Source organism: Platalea leucorodia (assembly GCF_965183815.1).
Source record: "Platalea leucorodia genome assembly, chromosome: 6".
Taxonomy (NCBI): Eukaryota; Metazoa; Chordata; class Aves; order Pelecaniformes; family Threskiornithidae; genus Platalea; species Platalea leucorodia.
In genome coordinates, this window is record NC_138828.1 from 59,054,704 (window position 1) to 59,074,645 (window position 19,942).

At 41.5% G+C, this 19,942-nt stretch overlaps 1 protein-coding gene across 1 annotated transcript in view; it reads left to right on the top strand.

The window, feature by feature from the left end:
• Positions 1-3,352: 3,352 nt before the first annotated feature.
• Positions 3,353-19,942, top strand: part of KCTD8 (potassium channel tetramerization domain containing 8) — a gene marked incomplete at both ends in the record, with an annotated part of 94,451 nt that continues 77,861 nt past the window's right edge. The window contains one exon of the mRNA XM_082315291.1: positions 3,353-4,196. Within this exon, the coding sequence (XP_082171417.1) occupies positions 3,353-4,196 (844 nt within the window). The remainder of the gene's footprint in view (positions 4,197-19,942) is intronic.

The window sequence follows — 19,942 nt, forward strand, 5'->3', positions numbered from 1 at the left end:
ATTTATCATGTAGCCTGGTCAGACCAGCATACTGAATGACTCCAGGGCAGGAAGGACTACAGTGAAAAGAAGTTTTTTTGCTGAGGAACATGTCCTGCCTGTGCCCCTCCAGGCTGCTTTCCAAGAGGGTGGTGGTGTTCACTGCTGCTTGTACCAGTATGCCTACCTAAGGGAATCTCCAAAAGAAATTCTCCCTTACATGAAGTCTTCAGCCCTATCTCAAAACACTCCCACAGGTAAGGAAACAGATCATGGCAGATTTTCACCTGCACTTTTTTCCTCTGCTTTAAGCATCAGAAACCCTCACATATCTGAAGCTTAAGGATATTTACTTATGTACTTGCAGATTTATTTGTTTCCATTGTACTGACCTTAGACTTCACTGAAATGGCAGTGCAGGATGCTGTTGCACTGCACATAATATAAGTGTGTAAGAAGATGCTGCTTACCCCACAGAGCACAAATATATTCTCTCTGCCTGTTCTCATGAAAAATTACCTTTGGAGTTTAAGAGTTTTTTTCATCAACTCAAACAAAGACATTGTTGGGCCTAGTATATACTTATTCACAGAGGAAACCATGAGCTGACCAAGTAATAGGCAGCATACAGGAGCTTAATACAGAAGTGACTGCAAGCATTTGGTATAAGGATTTTTCAAGTGCTTCAGGCAATGGCTGTTGAGCCTAGAAAGAATGAAGCACTGTTTCTCCCTTCTTTCCCTGATAATCCTTAGAAGAAATTTCTTCTTTCCCTGAGTAATATGTTAACATTTATTTTATGCATGACTTCAACGCAACCTGCCAAACTTGGGCAATCCTATGTGGTAAATGATCTCACTCTAACATTTGTCAAGCTACAAATTCTTAGATTACATATCCTTACAAACACAAGTCACTAGAGAGAAGGTTTAAGATAGAGTTCTGCTGTAGCCATGGGCTTCTGGAGAAGAGAAAGAAATGCAGTTGTCCCCTTGCTAATGGTGCTGCACTGGCTATGGCAGTAGCTCAGTGCTGTTCATCGGTGCGATGCTGCAGTGTCACAGCCATGCAGTGCTCTGGCACGAGTTGTCCTAGACACAGGAAAACTATTATTCCGTATTACACAGAAGAGGGTGGATGTGATATCTGTCCTCTTGGAAATCAGCAGAAATATTTCAGCTGAATCCTCCAGAGAAACAATATCCCCTGCAGGCAAGAACACAACAATGAATACTGTCTCCTCTCGCGCCTTAAGGATCTGAGCCTAAAGAAACATATGACAAAATGGTCAATAAACAACGATGGCCTGCTTTCTTGGTGCCCACCAGTTCGAATGATTTTTCTGACCTTTAAGAGCATTTCAAACGAAATAACCAAGGAAAGAGAGAGAATTTTACTTCATTTCTTACAGTCATCCCCATTTTCAAAACTATTAATTGGTTTCAGTAAGTGGTCAAGAAGGGGCACTGCAGAAATATTTCCTGCACATTTGTTCTCTGTTACAAGCCCTTTCACATAATTCTTATGTTTGAAGCACAGCATTATCTCGTTTTCTAGGAGTCTTTACTCAGTCTTTCCAACACTCCCAACCGATAGGTGGGTGGTAGATGTGCCTCCCCTAGCATTAGCCATGTAAGAGCTAGGAGTTCTCTCTAAACACAGATTTAGGGTTTGTCTGTAGCAAATGGAGGGAAGAAGGTAGCACCATAGACTGATTTATCCCACCTTGAAAGAGGTATCTAAGACAGGTGGGATGTAGTGCTGTAGAGACATCTATGTTACTGCTTTAAAAGTGAGAAGTCTACACAAGTAGTTTAAAGAACAGACTAAGCTTTGGATGACTGGTCATCTTGATCACCACGCACTAGTGAGGAGGTAACAGACTGCAACTGTATCCACCTGCAAACTTTTACCCCAGGCCTGAACTGACCCTTCTTTAAATGAAGAACAAGTTGGGCTCCTGCCTCTATGTGGACCAATTAAGGGCTGAAACCTTAACTTTTAAAGGATTATAAAAACTAAAACTGAAGTGTTCCCATGCATGAACCACTCAGTACCACAGAGTCACACTTAGATCCAGTACTGGTAGTCAGAGAAATGCAGTCAGGTTTAGGCCTCAGTTTTTACTGGCAAAAGCAATCGTACATCTCTCATCCAACACATGGGCACAGGTCTGTGCTCCAGTACATTCCAGCAGCACAGTGTGAAAGTACATGCATCAGAAATCTGGATGCAGGTGAGTTGTGGCTCTGGCTAAAAACTAATAAATAAAAATTTAAAAATCTACTGCTTAAATGGAGTACAAATTTAGTTGCTTCACAGCCAAGAATCCAGACGCTAATGTGTTCAAAATCAAAATCTGCATCTGGCACCTGGATACTAATGGCAGCTGACTTTCTTTTCTGCTCTGAATCACCCCAATTCCATTGTCAAGCTAGAAAGCACGTTAAGCTTCTCTGAAAATCAAGATCCCAGTGTGCTGTGCCCCAGCGAAGCAGCAGGATATCAAATACAGCATTTGTGTCCCACCAAGGCCTGTTAGATTTGTACCACTAGCACAGCTGAGCACTGGTTTCTTTTGCGCCCTCAATTAAATCCCCCCCTTCCCTCATGGTAAAGGCATGCTGATATAGGGAAGATGGTGAAAATGCTGTCACATGCATCCTGCTGGATGCTACTTTTGGAAGGACAACCATCATTCCGACATTCTGCAAGTGCTGACCGGAGTGACAGTATAAGGGAGGCAGAGGGATTTGGGGGTGGCTGGGAGGTTGGTTGTTTTGTTTTTTTTTTTTTTTTTTTTGGAGGGGGGGGGGATCAAAAATCCAAAGCGAACCAAAAAAGCCACCCAGCCGAGGGGAGGAGCCGGGGTAGGGGCTTGGCTCTTCCCTGGGCCGAGCCTGGCAGCGCGGCAGCGCTGTGCCAAGTGGCAGCCGGCTCTGGCGGCCGCTCGGCCTCGAGGCCAGCGCGGCCGCGGGCCCCCGCGCCCCACGCCGCCGCCGGCGGGCGGAGCGCACGGCCGGGCGAGGCGGGGCAGGGGCAGCGGTCGGGTCGGGTCGCTGCGGGCCGGGCCAGCCCAGCCCAGCCCAGCCCAGAGCCCGTCCCGTCCCGCCGCCGGGGCAGCGAGGGGGCGCCGCGGGGCAGGTGAGGGCCGGCGCCGCGCCCCGGGGCCGTGCCGCCCGCCGCCGTGCCGGAGGGCGGCGGGAGCAGCGGCTCCGTCCAGGCGCTTCCGGGCGCGCCGGGCGGCGGGGGAAGGAGGAGGAGGAGGAGGAGGAGAAGGAGAAGGAGGGGTGGGGTGGGTGGAGGGGAGGGAGGGAGGGAGGCCGCCTTTTTTAGGAGGGAGACCCTCCTTCGCGGCCGCCCGCTCGCAGCCATGGCTTTGAAGGAGGCGGGCGGCAGCATCCTGCCCATCAGCGACATGGTGTCGGGGCCGTCGGGCTCGCCGTTCCCCGAGGTGGTGGAGCTGAACGTGGGGGGCCAGGTGTACGTGACGAGGCACTCCACGCTGCTCAGCGTCCCGGACAGCACGCTGGCCACCATGTTCTCCCCCTGCCGGGGCGGCCCGGCGGCGGCCCGCCAGCTGCCCAGGGACAGCCGGGCGCGCTTCTTCATCGACCGCGACGGCTTCCTCTTCAGGTACGTGCTGGATTACCTGCGGGACAAGCAGCTGGCGCTGCCCGAGCACTTCCCCGAGAAGGAGCGGCTCCTGCGGGAGGCCGAGTACTTCCAGCTGGGCGACCTGGTGAAGCTGCTCTCGCCCAAGGTCACCAAGCAGAGCTCGCTCAACGACGAGGGCTGCCAGAGCGACCTGGAGGACAGCAACTCGCAGGGCAGCAGCGACCGGCTGCAGCGGGCGGCGCTGGACAAGCGCTCGGGCTTCCTCACCGTGGGCTACCGCGGCTCCTACACCACGGTGCGGGACAACCAGGCGGACGCCAAGTTCCGCCGCGTCGCCCGCATCATGGTGTGCGGCAGGATCGCCCTGGCCAAGGAGGTCTTCGGCGAGACCCTCAACGAGAGCCGCGACCCCGACCGCCCCCCCGAGAAGTACACCTCCCGCTTCTACCTCAAATTCACCTACCTGGAGCAAGCCTTCGACCGGCTCTCCGAGGCGGGCTTCCACATGGTGGCTTGCAACTCCACCGGCACCGCCGCCTTCATCAACCAGTACAGGGACGACAAGATCTGGAGCAGCTACACCGAGTACATCTTCTTCAGTAAGTGCTGCCCGCGCCCCTGCCGCCCCCCCGGCCCCGGGGGGTGCATGGCGGTGTGCACTTAAAAGTACATCTGCACCCCCGCACTCCAATCCTCGCTGTCCCAAAGCAACATGTAGCTCGAGAGAAATTGGGGCTGCCCCCTTCCCCCTTTCATTCGGCGCTGTCACCGCCACAGTTCACATTTTATTCTGTGCATTGGGGGGGCGGGACGGGGCTGCCTAGTGCCCCGTCCGGAGCGCGGCGAGGGAGCAGCTCCCCCCTCTCCTTGGAGCAATCGGGGCTGCTCCCACCTTTTCGTGCCGAGCGTGTCGCGGGGATAACCAGCCCACCCGCACCGTCTGCCCCGTGTCGGGGTCTCCCGGGGGGCGTCGCGCCGGTGCCGGAGCGGGGGGCTGCGGCGGCGGGGGGGTCCCAGCCCCGCTGGCCGGGCGGGGGGTGCGGGCGCGGTGCGGGCGCAGCGCTGGCTCCGGCGCGGAGGGTTGCGGCGCTCCCTCCCAGCGAGGCGGTGCAGGGATTGCAACGGCGGAGCCCCGAGCAAGGAAGGGTTTTAATATTTTATCGCTGCGTTTCCTTCCCAAGTGAGCGCACTGCGCCTGGGCACGGTCTCCCTGAGGGAAGGGGCAGCGAAGGCACAGCCAACTTCCCGAGGAGCAAGAAAGAGTCTGGCTTCAAGGGAAAAAAAAAATGGAAAAAAAGAAAATAAACCACTCTGTAGCCAGTACAGAGCTCCTAAGCAGCTCCACTAGCTGTCTGTGGGTAGCCTTAAAGGTTTCAGGTCACTTGCAAATAGGAAAATTGAGAGATGAAGGATGAGTTTCAGTCTGGCAAAGTATGTAGTGCTATGTAGGGCGCTGGCTGGGCAGTCGTTTTGGGTAATGAAACCGCAGCTGGATGGAGAAAACCAGCCCCTGGCAGAGATTTGTCTTTGAAAGGCAGAGGCAGCCTTAAACCTTACTGATGGGTTTCAGAGTTGAGTAAGGGTGTGGAAGAGAGGTGTTCTCCATTCACTTCTCTCTTCTCCTGCCTCTGCATGGTCTCACACTCCCTGAGTACAAGAGGGATGCTTTGGTAGAGCATCTGCCTGCCTTTGTGGTGAGGTGGGAGATGCAGCCTCCAACTAACTTCACCAGCAGGGCAGCTAAACAGAAGCAACCTGTTCTGTGTGCAAAACTGGACCTAGGCACAGTATTTAATAGAGGAGGGAAATGTGAATGGTTTTCTACTCAGAGGAGAAATTCATTAAATAGTTTACATTGCTGGATATTATATAGGTGGTGACCACCCTTTGCTGAGCAGACTTAAGTACTTCAAATCAATCTTCAAAACTATATTAAAACAGTTTTTGAAGATTCATTGCATAACCTATCGCTGGTCATATTTCATTTTAGGATATGTAAAAACTAAGCTGTAGAGGAGGTTTACATTCTTCTGTGTGGACTTTGTCAAGTATTTTACATGATTATTAAATCTCCTTTCAGAGAAAAATGGATGTACTGAATTTCAAAATAGTAGAAATTCCTTATTGTTATTACCAAGACTATGAAATAGCTTGTTCTGCTCAGAAACAGATTTTTAGGTGCATAATTATTTGTGTGCATTTGTGATGCTCGTAATGTTTTGGATATTTTTTGTGTGTGTGTTATGATGAGGTTGCTGTATAGAACAGTGCTCTAATTCAGATCAGTGTTCCAAATTAATCCCTGGTGTAATACCACTGATTTACGTGGAATGATGCCAGGGAAGAATTGGATGTTGTACATCATTTTTGTTTTGATTTTTGGTCTTCTAGCTTACAATGTTATGAAAAGTAAAACAGTTAGTTAATTACTTAAATTGATACAGTTAACTGAAAATTTATGGTTTTCCCTAATGTTTTTGTGTGTGTGTTTGGTTTTTTACTTCTGAGTGAAAAAAAATGGCTGAGAGAAAAGTACGCTGAAAAGATGAGCAGATTTTCATTTTGGTTGCTTGTTATGCATTTAGCAACCTTTTTGTTTAACGATTTTATACATTTTTGTATGATTAGACAGATTTTTCTGAAATATAGCAACATGGAGACAAAACTTTTAAAATCACCAAAATGGGAAGAGAAACAAGCAAAACACAATGCCTGAAGTAATTCTTTAGGTTTGTGCGTTTTGTTTTTTGTTTTTTTTGGGGGGTGTGTGTGTTTTTTTTTTTTTTAAACTGACTAAATGTCCGATTGGTGGAGACTGTTGATAAAACAATACTTTATTATTATTAAATGCCCTGGATGGATTGGATGCTTGCTGTTGCTTTGCTGGACTGCTGCACAAGAATCCATGAAAGGGAGAGGAAACCTTGGAAGCCTTAGAGCTCTGCACCAGGGGTGAGAAGAGCGGTCAGGGTTACTGGCTGTAGGATCTCCAACAGCATTTGCCAGGACCATATTCCTTCCTCACTCACAAACAGAGCTTAATACACGAAGAGAAGAGCAGTCATTCTTCAATTTATTCCTTGCCGCATGTCCCCATGGACCCCAGAAAGGAGGCACTTTTGGTTGTGAGGTTGCTGATTTCAAGAGCTCTCTTGGACAATGTCCAACCGTGGGCTGTGCCTTACAGACAAAAATATAAAGGCAAAAAAGTTTGGGGAGCCTATTCTGGTTTTAGCCAGTGTCTGAGACTTAATTTGGTTCTAGTAGAGAAGAAACCTATTTTTATGTTCCACTGGAAAAAGCCCTACCTGCATTTGTACTTGCTATTGACAGCATGAGCATCTGCAACCAGCAACTGTATTAGTTGTTGGTCTGTAACTCTATAGCAGCCACAAAAACTTCTCTTTCACCATTTCTCCTGAGGACTTGTGGACAAATCTGTTTTCTAGTAATGGTAGATAGCAAAGCAATTGGAAAAATATATAAGGATATATACATTCTGCCCTTTTCCTTAGGTCATGAGTAGCTGAATGAGTTTCTCACTGAGAGCTACTAAGGAATGTTTGAAAGCCAAAGGTGGCCTTTCATCTATGGTTTGTGGAACAGATTTCAGGTCTGTTTCTAGTATCTCAAACTTCAGTAGGTATTTTGAGTTGAAATGACCACCTGTCACCTTTTTAAAAAGTGAAAATTATATTTTCTTAAACATTACTGCAGATTAAATTCACCTTGGATACTACACATACATTTACTTAATTTATGGATTTCTTAATATTTAGGGATGGATTAGTTGTTGCAGACTAATTCTGATTGAAGAACCAGAGGTCGTTTGAAACTGCTTACCAGGAAATAATGCTTCAGCCTTTGGCAACATGTCCTGACAAGTACAGAGACTTAGTATGCATAATTTCTATTAAAAAAATGAGGTTCTTTGCTCCCAGTGGTGTGCAAGCTATCATGTATGTAATGACAGCTTCATTTGTCTACGCAATTATAACATGGCCAGAATTTAACTTGCACCTTGCATTGGCGGCTTAGTTCTGACAAGTGCTCACAGATCTGTTCCATGTGTCTATTACAAATCCTATCTCTTAATGGTCAGTAAAAAGAGTAACTTTTTATGTGGTATTGAAAAGGCTCTACCAGAGTGTACCACAAACTTTTCCCTTTTTATTCCTGGTAGCTTGTCTCCGTGCCTGAAGGCTAACAGGGATCTCTAAGCTATTGAAGCTCTCACCTTAGTACGTGTGAGGGTGACTTGGGTCAGTTACTGTGACATGAAATGCATATGCAGTTTAGGAAAGAGGCTAAAACTCTTTTGCTGCTTAGTTTCAAGATGCTATAGGGGACCACTGATTAATTACCTGTTGGTGTGCAATAGGTGATGGCCTTCTGAAGTTGCTTCTAGTTGGTGACAAGATACTAGAAGTAAGGAGGCCTTGCTTCATGCAGCTGTAGGTAACACAACAGACTTTCTGTTAGCTGGTCTCTTTGTGAGGAAAGGGTGTGATTTACATTTTTAAGCTTTTGTCTTTTTTTTTTGTGGTTCACTGTATCTCTCAGTACTGTTGTGTAATGCAGAATTGCCTGTTCATGCTATTACTGTTTTTTTCTTCTGTAGAATGTAATTGGTCTTAATGGATTTTACAGTTAACATCTGCTATGCAATCTGACTTACGAGTGTTGAGAGCATCCTGCTCAGCTGGAAACTTTCTGTGCTGAACTGACATGTTTATTGTAAGAAGAATGCAGTAATATTTCATGAAAAAAAACTTTGATGTGTATTCTGTTTTGACACTCCTGTTTCACATGTGACATTTTGTTTCCTTGTGTCCTGTTTTTGTTTGTAACAGGTGACATTTCCATGAATTTATGGTGCTTATTTTCCACTTGAATTCATAGCGCTCTGAGATTACATTGGTTGCTGTGGAAATTGCCATAAACAAGTAATAATAATTTCATAATCAGTGGGGAATAAGCAGTTGGAAGCAATGAACTTTTAGGAAACAATATGGTATTTTGAAAAAAAACCTACAAACAACAACAAAACCGAACCCAACCCCCCAACAGCAACAAAAAACCCCAACCAGCATTGCTTGTGTCTTTGCAATAAAAAGGAGAAAACAGAAGGTGACACTTGAAACATGGGGAACAAACATATACATAAAATACTTTGAGATGTTAATTGCTCTGTGAACACCAAATCCAGTTCAATGTGCCACCGGGATGGCAAGGGGATGGTGGGTTGGCAGATAACCCTGTACTGCTCTTCTGAGGGCAAAGTGGTATGAGAGCCATCCTGCAGGTGGTTTCTGTGGTCATGCCAAGCTGCTCTCCATCCATCGCTGCTTCTGTGGTGGAGTTTTTGCTACGTGGAGTGTGTCTGTGCTATTTTATATGGAACAAATACATCTGAAACTTGCTAGGCTGAGAAAAGAAAGGAGATCAAGACAAAAGTAAAATAAAGATTTTGCTGCTTTGTGGAATGTTAAGGTGAAGTTGGACAGTTTAGTTTGAGCCTGAACCAGAGCCTCAAAGATTAGAGTACAAATTTTTGGTGGTACAGGAAGACATGAAGGATTAAATCAGTATCACAAGCACAATGCAGAAAAGCTTCAGATTTCTGACAGTATCAAGATCTAGGAATGTTGTTTCTGGTAGGACTATTGAGCAAAGCCCTTTAAAGAGAGATTCTGTAGGTAGTCCTGTGACTTTGGAAAACTGACGTAAAACTTCAGGATATTCTGCCTTATGATTCAAGCTCAACTCTAATACAGTTTAAAAATAAATAAATAATAGACTACTCTTTATCTTGTCATTCTTCCAAAATATATATCCCTGAATGTAAAAGGATGAATCAAAGTGTGCAGTCATAAATTACTAATATGAGAATATCTTTCTTATGCCACCACTTGACATAATGTGTGATAATCTAGACTACTGAAACTGGTATTCTGATTTTAGTCATCATTTCAACCAAGAGACTCTATTTGAGAATGATTTGAAAACGTGAGATTAAAAAGAAGTTTGAACAAATAAATAATGAAAAGAACCCACGTTCCTCTACAGCTGGCGTAAAGACACGGCTGCAGTAAAAAACTATGCCAGGAACCTTTTGATTTTTCTTATCAGAGTTTAATCATTATATGCAGTTTCTGCTCTTATTACAATAAAATTATATTTTTAAGTACTGTAGAGCCAGTTTAATATTTGGAGCTGAGGATTGGAACTGCTGTGCAGTATTTTAAAGGTAAAATTAGAGATTAACTGAGAAAATCAACTCTCCTGGATATTATATACCAGGATCAATACTAGATAAGCAATAAGTACCTTGATGCAAGCAGCTCTTATTTCTGATGTTGGGAAATGGAAACACACTGGGTTTGATATTATCCCAGACTTGTACCTCTTGTGGACTACTTGGGAACAAAGTAACAGGGTTGGAGAAGCTGACTTTGCTGGATCTGTAATATTTTGCAGGAAAACTGCTTCTTTGTGTCAGATCACATCATACATTTTCAAGGTTTTATGACAGTAGTTGCAGGGAAATATTTACTTTTCTACAGTAGGATAAGCAAATAATATTTTATTTTTTCTTTATTGTCAATATGAACTTCCAGTTATCTACCCTTCAAACACAGAATTTATGTGTACAAAAGGTTTCCATATAATATTGTTCCAGGTACATGATTTAAAATTAAAACATTACTGCTAATAAAATATATTTTGCAATATATTTGCTTTCTCAGTATGATATGGCTGGTATTTCTCTGCTGGTTTTCTCCTTTGCAGCAAATACCAAATTTGTTACACTGTGATGAGAATTTGAGGTGCGAACAAAAATTCACTAAGCATTGCACCAAGAGGGAGTTCATCGATTCTCCCGTTATCCTCTTTCTGCCACAGTTCCACCTTTGAACGTAGATCTCCAGAAATGAAAAACTGCTCAGGCAGCTCTCATAAATGTCAAAAGTAATATGCTATGGGAATGAGGAGAGAAGTGGCAGAAAGAAAGGCCCTCTTCTTTGTCCAGCTGAACATCAGCATGGCCTGAACAAAGCGACTAGAAGTAATCGGTCATGTTTTGGTGTGTTATCAGTTTAAGGGCAAGATCTTTGGTGAGCCAGATACCTCGACGGGCAAAGAAGAAAAGTGTGTAAGGTGGTGTGCTCCCATCTTATGCCTCTGGGGTCCTGGCAGCTCACAGCCAGCTTAGCGTTGCCCTGTGTTGTCTCAGCGAGTAGGCAGATCCTGGGTGTCACTGCAGGAGAAGTGAATATCATGGCCATGCTTTGGACTTCCCTTCTGATTTTCTATCTCCGGTTTTGGATTACTTTACTGCCAGAGTCATCTAAGAAGTCTGTTACAGAGTTAAGTTGACCAAGGTCATGTCTGCAAAGCTTTTCTGCACCACAGACTGATTATTTGGTTGGTGGTTATTTGACTTGGTATAATTGTTGAAAAAAGCTGGAGTCATGGTACCAGCTAATGATGTCCTAACCTGGCAAGCAGATGTTATTTTTATATCCAAGGATGATTTTATCACAAGATCTTTATTTTTTAAAGCAGGTGGAGTTCTAATGGCACTCTCAAATCATGGTGCTCTTATAAACTGAGCCACTGGAAGTCCAGTGGAAAATCCTTAAAAAAAATTAACAGGCAAATTTCATTTTGCTTTAGGAAATCAAATGCTTCACGCTGGATTTCCTGGGGAGGTTGTTCACTCCAGCTTGATAAAACGGCATGTTCTTTTTGAGAAGAGGTAATTTATACTCTGCTTAAAATTCATATATTGACTAAATGTTAGGAGAAAAAAGTGCTATGTCTAAAATTAAATTATCATTCTCAATAGAGTTTAAGTACTTTTCTTTAAATGTTTCCTATGATTTTTATTTTTTATTTTTAAACCAGCAATGGGCATTGCACATTTAGCTTTTGCCTCATATAAATTCAGGATTATTCAGTGAATTTATTCTTTTTGTTTTTTTCTTTGACCTCAATGGGATTAATCATATAAATAGGGACTAACAGTGTGTGCAACTCACACTCAAGTCCCATTCACAGCTGCAAGACAGACCTTCACTGGGACTGAAGCAGCAAATAGTCTTGGGCTAGTCTTTCACATAAAAGTGGAATTCAAACTACATGGATGACTATTTGGTGTCAGAAGTGTTTCTAGTACACATAATCCTGGTGGGAGGTAAGCAGTGATGTTTTGTAGTTTTCATGGCACTTGTAGAAACTAATGGCATTCCATTTTGGTTGCATTTTATCAGATTGTGGTAACAAAACTTGTCATGTTTGTTACATTTTGACAGTTTAGCTTCAGAAGACATGTTTAAATTAAAGAGTGCATCTTGCTGCAAGGTGTCACTCCATTTATATCACCGCATCTCTAAATATTTTCAGGACTTCACCACACATATGCAAAAATCACGATGTTAATGAGAGTTTCATGTGTCTAGCAACAAGATGAATACAAGCTTTAAAAACATTCATGCAAATATTGTTTCTTCTTTATGGAATGATTTCTATCTTGATACCGTCTTTCCCAAAGTTGCTCAAAACAGGATTCAAAGATAGGGAGCAGTGTATTTACCCATTCTTTGCCCTGTGGGGCCTGTGTGGCCGTAAGCAGCATCAGGATTGCTCTCAGTTACAGCTGGTGCAATGATTCCTTCATCGACATTTTGCAGCTGAGAGTAGCTGGGCCAAAATTTAGTCATTGCTCCTCAGATGTCTGAACCCTATGGCAGGGGCTCTGAGCAAAGATGGTACAGAGATAGGGGCCTGACTCTGGGGGACTGCCACTGCCTCCGGGTGGCTGCCACCACCTCTGGGCTGTGTGCATGTCAGGTTTCCTTTGTACTGCTCGAGTCACGTACCCTGTGCCTGACCTGTTTTCTGTTCCAATGACATGCACTTAGTGAATAAAGAAAACTGGAGTGGCTTATAGAATAAAAAATAATAGTGCTTCCTTCTGAAGGGAATACTACAACACTTCTAAAAAAATACTGTGAATAACTCAATCCAGAGACAACAACTCAATCACAAGTGCAAGTACACACGGCAACAATAACTAATGCATTGAAGTAGATATGCTGCACATCTCTTTGGGGGGAGAAGGAATGGGCTGAGAAACTTGAGAGAAATCAACACCATCGTTAACTTTTATTAATGAAATTAAATATTTCAGGTCTTCACTTAGCATATGTTCAGTTGCATTATACTTAATACGCACAGAGATGTTCTCTTTGCATTAGCAGAAAGATATGATTCAGAAATGAAATCAGTCAGTATATATTTTTTTTTTATATGAGCAAACAACAATAACCTTCAGATGCATTTTTATCTTTTCTCTCTCATCCTTACTGGGTTTTTCCCTTTAGTAGTATTAACAAATATTCCCAGAGAGAGACGAGTTGGTGCTCAGGGACTCTAGTCACATTTTGTTGTAAACAGTCTCCTGCAACTTACGTTAATAATGAAATTGTTTTATATTTTATTGAATGTGGATGCTTGGAGGTTCATGTAAGGATTACAATTATGTCAGTGTATTCCAGGGATGTTATTAAAAGTGTACTATCATTCCAAAGGCTTTTTATCAGTGAATATTTTATATATGTCTGAGCTATCTGTGAAGCTCTTTATATTTGTTTAATAATAGGAGGGAAAAAGGCCCAGAATTGCATATGTACATGATTATATAAATAAATTGTGCGCAAAACAGTTACTTTGATAACCTCTTACTAACAGTTTAATTAAACCAGATTTTTTTTTTTTCTGTCTGTTACTCAAATCCCCATTAAAACCACCATACTTGCAAAACTTTGAGAGTTACAACAAATGTCTATTTTGTGGATACAGAAATATTCTCTAATGCTTCTGGTTCTTAATCCAAGGTTCTTTCATTCTCTTTGAAACTCATGAATGCAAAATAATATGAAAATCAACTACAAAAGGGTTAGAAGGCAGATAAAATAAGTCAGTAAAATAGAGTGCCAACAATTTAATCAGTGTAATGTGTAGATAATACAGTGGGGAAAGACTAAAACCAAACAAAACTTTTTGCTATTTTTCCTTAATGAACACATTTTCTTTCCCTTTCTTCTCACAGTCACCCATTTATAGCCAGTCACTTCTCAGTATTGTTCTCTTCAGACAGCTGTTACTATTTCTGTTGTTAATGCTTACTGTGGCTTTTGAGCTGATCTGAAACAAAGCGGAGGCATGGCTACTCTTGCCTTTCCACCTATTTTTGTCTGTTTCCAGTGTTTGGGAATAAAAATACCACTCATTCCATCATTCTAAAAGTACCAATATACAGCCTTATAAAAGTGAGATCAATATTGCTGAAGCTACATGGACTTTGGGGAAAAAAAGAACAAAATAATTCAGCTATTTATGATGCAAGATAGAATTGGACCATTGTTCAAGTAAGGTTGTGTCTGTCCTCCTTTACCTCCAGAATTTTGGCATCAAATCTCACACCTGCCTTTCTGAGTGATTTACCCATTCAAAGTACCCCTTCTTCAGAGCAAGAACTGTCAGCATTTGTATGTGTAGATAAGCCTTATCATATTAAAAAGAGTAAACCAAAATTACATAAGGAATATAACTAAGACCACTGTAATTTGCAATCCTGCTTGGAGTTTTTACTTTCCCAGCACTCATAGACTTTAATTTTCTCTGTTAACGATCCCTCAGAAAGCTGTGCATATTAACCTGTTTTAGCATTGTCATAGCTCGCAAACATAAATTTCTGATCTTCACACTCTTGGTTTGTCTCTGGGGATGTAATAAATGAATATAACATTTCTAAATGTTATAGACAGAGATAGACAAAGGTCTACGTGGTTTTGCTCCCCAAAAAGCATCTGGAGTAACAGATAGCAATGTCCTTTGGCTTCAAAATAACCCTGTTGTTCTTTAGGATAGAAGGAGCAAACTCTTCAGAAGTATTTCAGTTATTCAGTATGTGATATTTTGAGAACTACTGAAATTTTTGAAGTTTTACCTCGTAACCTGCTAAGTTTATATCTTCCTATGACTTTTATCTGCCTAGTAGTCCAGCCTCCAGTCATAACAACACTCACATTTTTATTCCTGTGTTTACTTTTTCCACCTGCAGCTGAAGTAGTTTGGTGTCTAAATTGGTGGAATTATGCCCCTAAATAATTGCATCTGTGATCACATTTAATTACAGGAAGAAGAATGCGCTCGTGGTAGAGGAGATTAGGTTAAACGCTGTCTGTCTAATCAGCTCCCTGGTGACTGACTTCTGGCAGTGCTTTCTTCCTAAATCCCGTTGCTGTGGATGTGATGAATAAAAGCTGTGCGGCCTGTGCAAGTCCGTATCTTCAGAAGACGGTTTTGCTTTTCTGATTTGAGGGGTATGACATGGACTTAGGAGCAAGGCTGAACATAGCTCATCCCTGCCAAAAACGCGTGCGCCTCATGGTGCCTTTGGGTCAGCCTGGCTTGGCGGGGCCCGTGGCCGGGCAGGGCTATGGGGAACTGGAGACTGGCCCTGCTGGCCCCAGGGGGCTGAAATGGCACCCTGGCAGGGTGTGGGGAGCCCTGGGGGGGTGGGATCAGGGCCAGTACAGCCTGGCGGTGCCCCCTCAGGGGCCTGGCACTGTGGTGGCCACATCTGCTTTCTGTGAACACCAGCAAATAAGCCAGGAGCTGCATCCTCCAGGGACTTCTGGCCACGCACCATAGTCACAGGTCTGTGTCAGGGCCTCAATACCAGGACAATGATTCCAGGTGAGGTCTTTCACAATTTCATGAACTTTTTATAACATAAAATACATGAGAAATAACTCCCTCAGTTATTTTTATATAGGAAAAGCAAGGCATTCTTGGTTAAAGACACCAGTAAGGCAAGAGTTGCATCTAACTAATATTTATTTAGTGGCATGGCATACTGTGTTTCTGTGACCATGCTGCTGAAGGGGAGTAAATTTAATAGTAATCTTCAATTTAGTAAAGTTAATCTAAATATTCTTTACATTTGGCTGCAAAATATGGAGGGAAAAGAGCGCCTGTTCTAAGCAACTAGTAACCTGGAAAAAAACACATAGGAAAAAAAATATTTGTTTTTTATACTACATAAAAATGTTTTATTTATAATTAATATTAATGATGTGACTGTATGCAAACCTTTCTATATTGTCACGCTTATGATGCATAAAAGGTGTGAAGGAGCTTGGAGGGTTGCTTAGCTGCACTTTCTGAAAACAGTAAAAATATTCTGAAGTTTGAGAAGATGTACTCACTGGTTTTGTTGGTTTTTTTTTTTTTTAATCTTTTTAATACATGTTTTTGGAATCAGGGTTGTCTTCTATCATCAAAAGTGAGGCTACTAGCAAAAATAGTTATCCTTTTTAATGAACTATATAACGAATCACATTTGAGAATAATATGAGTCTAAAATTGACCTCCAAATCAATGCTTGTGATCTTGAATGTATTTTCAGAAAATCCAGCCAAGTTCAGTAAGAATTTCCATCTGCACTTTGAGCACTGGGCAAGCAGTAGGGATAGTCGAATTTAAATTTAGGCTGCTGGTTTGGAAAATTTAGTTCTTATCGTCTCCGTGACTGGCAATAAACTGCACTTGTTTCGCTTCTTCCTTATCCTATGGTTATATTAGAAGTTTAGCAATACAGAAATGGACATTTTACCAAAGTTCATCTTGATTCCTAGCAGTGGTTAGGTCTCAGTCATTAATTTGCTCAATTAAATCAGTTTATAACAGTGAAAGCAATAGTGGTAAAAGCAATTTACTGTATTATCAAGCAATCATATAGCAAGACTATTGCAAGTTACTGGATAATTACTGCTGGTTCAGAGTGGGTTGCCATAATTTCTATTCAAGAAGGTATGTGGTGTTAGACTGTGGATCAGTAAATTAAGACTATTAAATGTTACATGTGGTAGCCGTATAACACACTCAGCTTTCAAGCTTCTTAATAGATTTACAAGTTCCTTGATAAAAGGAAAAACATTTCCCTCATTAAGGCAGTCAGGCATTGGAACAGGCTGTGCAGTGATGCTGTGCAAGTTGTGCATCCTTGGAGGTTTTCAAGACTCATCTGGATCAAGCCCTGATAACCTGTTCTGACCTCATAGCTGACCGTGCTTTTGAGCAAGAGGTTGGACTAGAGACCTCCTGAATTATCCTGTGATTCCCTTCTCTGATGTGATTTAACTTGTCATTGGCTGTTTGAAATCACTTCTCAGGAAAGGAGGAGTAAACTGCTGCAGGTAAATGAAGTAGATGCTAGAGAGCTATAAATTCTGATTGTTCTGAAAATCACAAGCTTCAAAGCCTTACCTTTATGTTACCTTTTTACTTACATTTGTTTGTCCTACTTGTAGTAAGAATTGAAAAAAAAATGCATCAGGAGGAAGTTTCTTACAGGACTTTCTGGAGCAAGTTCAAAACCATGGGATGTTAAATAGGCCACAAATAAGAAACTATCTGAAAAAATGTTCAAAATTAATTTTGGATAGCACTGTGGTTGTTGATCACATGTTGCCTAAAGAAAGAAATCTCAAAAATTTAGCAAATCACTATTATTTGAACCCCTAACCATTTTTATTCTGATTCTTTAGATAGATTCTGTAGGTGCTATCTGTCACAAAGGTGTCAGACTGCCTTGGATTTCTTTGGGGTTTTCCCCATTTTTATATTTTCCATCAGTGTTGAGTTTCTTTAATGTGACATATTTTTTTGCTTGAGCTTTTCAGGCTCTGTATTTTTCCCCGAGCATAGCTTGAATCAATTTACGTAGCAACTGCAAAAATGCTGAACTGGATTTTTTTTTTGTAGCCTGGAAAACTTAAAAAATAAAAGCAAACATGAGCAAGGCTGAATGAATGCATAACATAATAGCAGGATAGTTAATTATTAGGATATTTCAACAATTTGTGTTTTTTTTCTTCTTGAAATTTTAATGTAAGAATGGAATATAAGGCACTAGTAACTAGGATTATACAAAAAATGTTGAATGTTCCTCTTACTTCTCCCACATTACTGAAAATGTTGCCGAAGGGATGTGTCTGGGACTCTTTTTGCTCTTAAAAATTCTCTTATGACAACAAACAAAACTGGAAGTATTGCTTGCATTGATTGACACCTAATAGATAAACATACATATATAGTCATAGAGAAGCAGCATAATAAAAAGATCTTGAGACAGGTCTTATGTCAGCTGTAGGTTGTCAAAACACTTTTGATGTCAATGAAATTATGTCAGTTATGCCTGGTAATATGTTTTCTTCTCTAAAGTTGTTCTGGGCAGTGTATGTGTTGTTAAGGTACAGTGTATTTCCACTGCCATTCATGATGATGGAGGGATCAGGCAGGTTGGTACTGATATCCTTGTTATGAGCTCACCTACATCTACTTAGAGAAGATTTGGATGTCTTGATGGTGTTAACTAGTCTGTTCCTTTATGTCCACATTAAATACGATACAGAACTTCTGTGACACTGTATTCAAAACTCTGTGGCTTGGCTGTGTTTTGCTTCTGGGAGAGTGGTGGAGATGGGTTCCCTAGAGAGAGGAGGAAGGGATCCTGAGGAACAGCAGCCACAGGGTTTCAGCACATCCCTTCTCCTCTTAAGCTGGTGTGGTGACCTAGAAGCAGTGGATCGTGGAGCTTAGCCCCTCAGTGATTTGCATGGGCAGCCTCATCACTTCAGGACTTCTTTCAGGCTCTTCTCCAGACTTTAATTGGTCTCATAACTATGCTTATGTCTATGTCATGAGCCACAAGCTTTTCTTCATGACCTTGAGGGCCAGATAATTGCTTTATATTTTTAAAGTTAAAGCCTGAAATTCATCATTGTGAATTGGGAGACTAGTATCTACTGTGCTGTGTTTTCACTATCTTTTCAGTGCCCTCTTTCCACCCTTATTTGTAGACTACCATTGGAACTACATTAGTAATTTATCAACACAGTATTCCCAAATATTTCTTAAATTTAATGTATCATAATCTTAAATCTGTGCATCATATATAATGTATATATATTTATCTATCTATATTTAGCAATCTAAATATTTAAAGAAAAGGCATTAGCTAGATTGTGATATCCTGGCTCAGTAATGTAACTGAGTCATATTATGGTGGCTTGGGAGGCACATAAATAAAGTTCCTTATGAAAAGTATTTTTCCTCATAATGTTATTGATGGGCTTTGAATACATGGCAAGATACTTTATTTCTTTTTTATAACATAATAGATGTTTGTACCAAAATACATCATCTTTTGTACAACCAATAGATGGTTGTACCAAAATAATTCTGAAGGGTATTGGCATATTGTATATAATTGTCATTATTTTGTACATTTTAAAAAAGTTAAACAAATCCTTCAGTGATCCATGGCAATTATTCGAAAGTTCAGAATGTTGAAATTGTTTATTTTACAGCAAGACTTGCAATTCAAAAGAATTTATAAATTATTTTACACAAACTAAGAACTGTTTGTTTCATTTTGATTCAAAGCTTCTTGAAGTCTTTGCATTCAGTTCAGTGATTTAATACGTATATGTAAAGATCCAGGGTATATACAGCTACCAAAATATAAATATTGCTTTAGTAATCATTTTATGTAGCGCTAAATCCTACATCAAATACATAAGAATTATGTTATCAAGTATAGAAGATTATACTAAAGTAACTCTGCTTTTTGTATATTCTTCTTTCTGAATTCTACATTTTAAATAGGATTTTCCCTCCACATATTTCTCTCTTAAGATTGTGATGTTCCAATCCTTATTGGATAGGAAAGCAGTCTCACTGCCGCATAAAGCTATTTTCTCTTTACTGTATTGTTCTCCAGATTAGCAGTGTTTCTCCAGCATCATTGGAGACAAAAATGACCATATTTTTGTCAGGATACAGAATCTTGCTATATGGACTTTCAGAGTCATTGTTACAGCTTGTGTTCTAAACAGGGTTTTGTTGTGATGAGGATGATACAGAATATCTGTGCCAGCCATATAGTATGTAACACTGTCTTGCTACAGTTCTGGAAAGAAGTAGACTGCAGTGTTACTTGAGTACTACTAAAAAGCCTTGATTAGCACAGTGGTAATATAGAGATTACAACAAGTTGTAGAAATAATAAATAATATGAAGGTGTTTATAATTATTGATCTTTATGACAGCTCTGCAAGTTTTGTAAAGTTATCATATCTACGCTCCATTGGCTCATGTCATGTGTGCTTAACTTCATCTGTACAAAGCTGGTCCAAGCGAAACAGGTCAGATCCTTTGCATGGTCATTGAACAATTGTAGGTAATTGCACAGGACACAAAACAATGG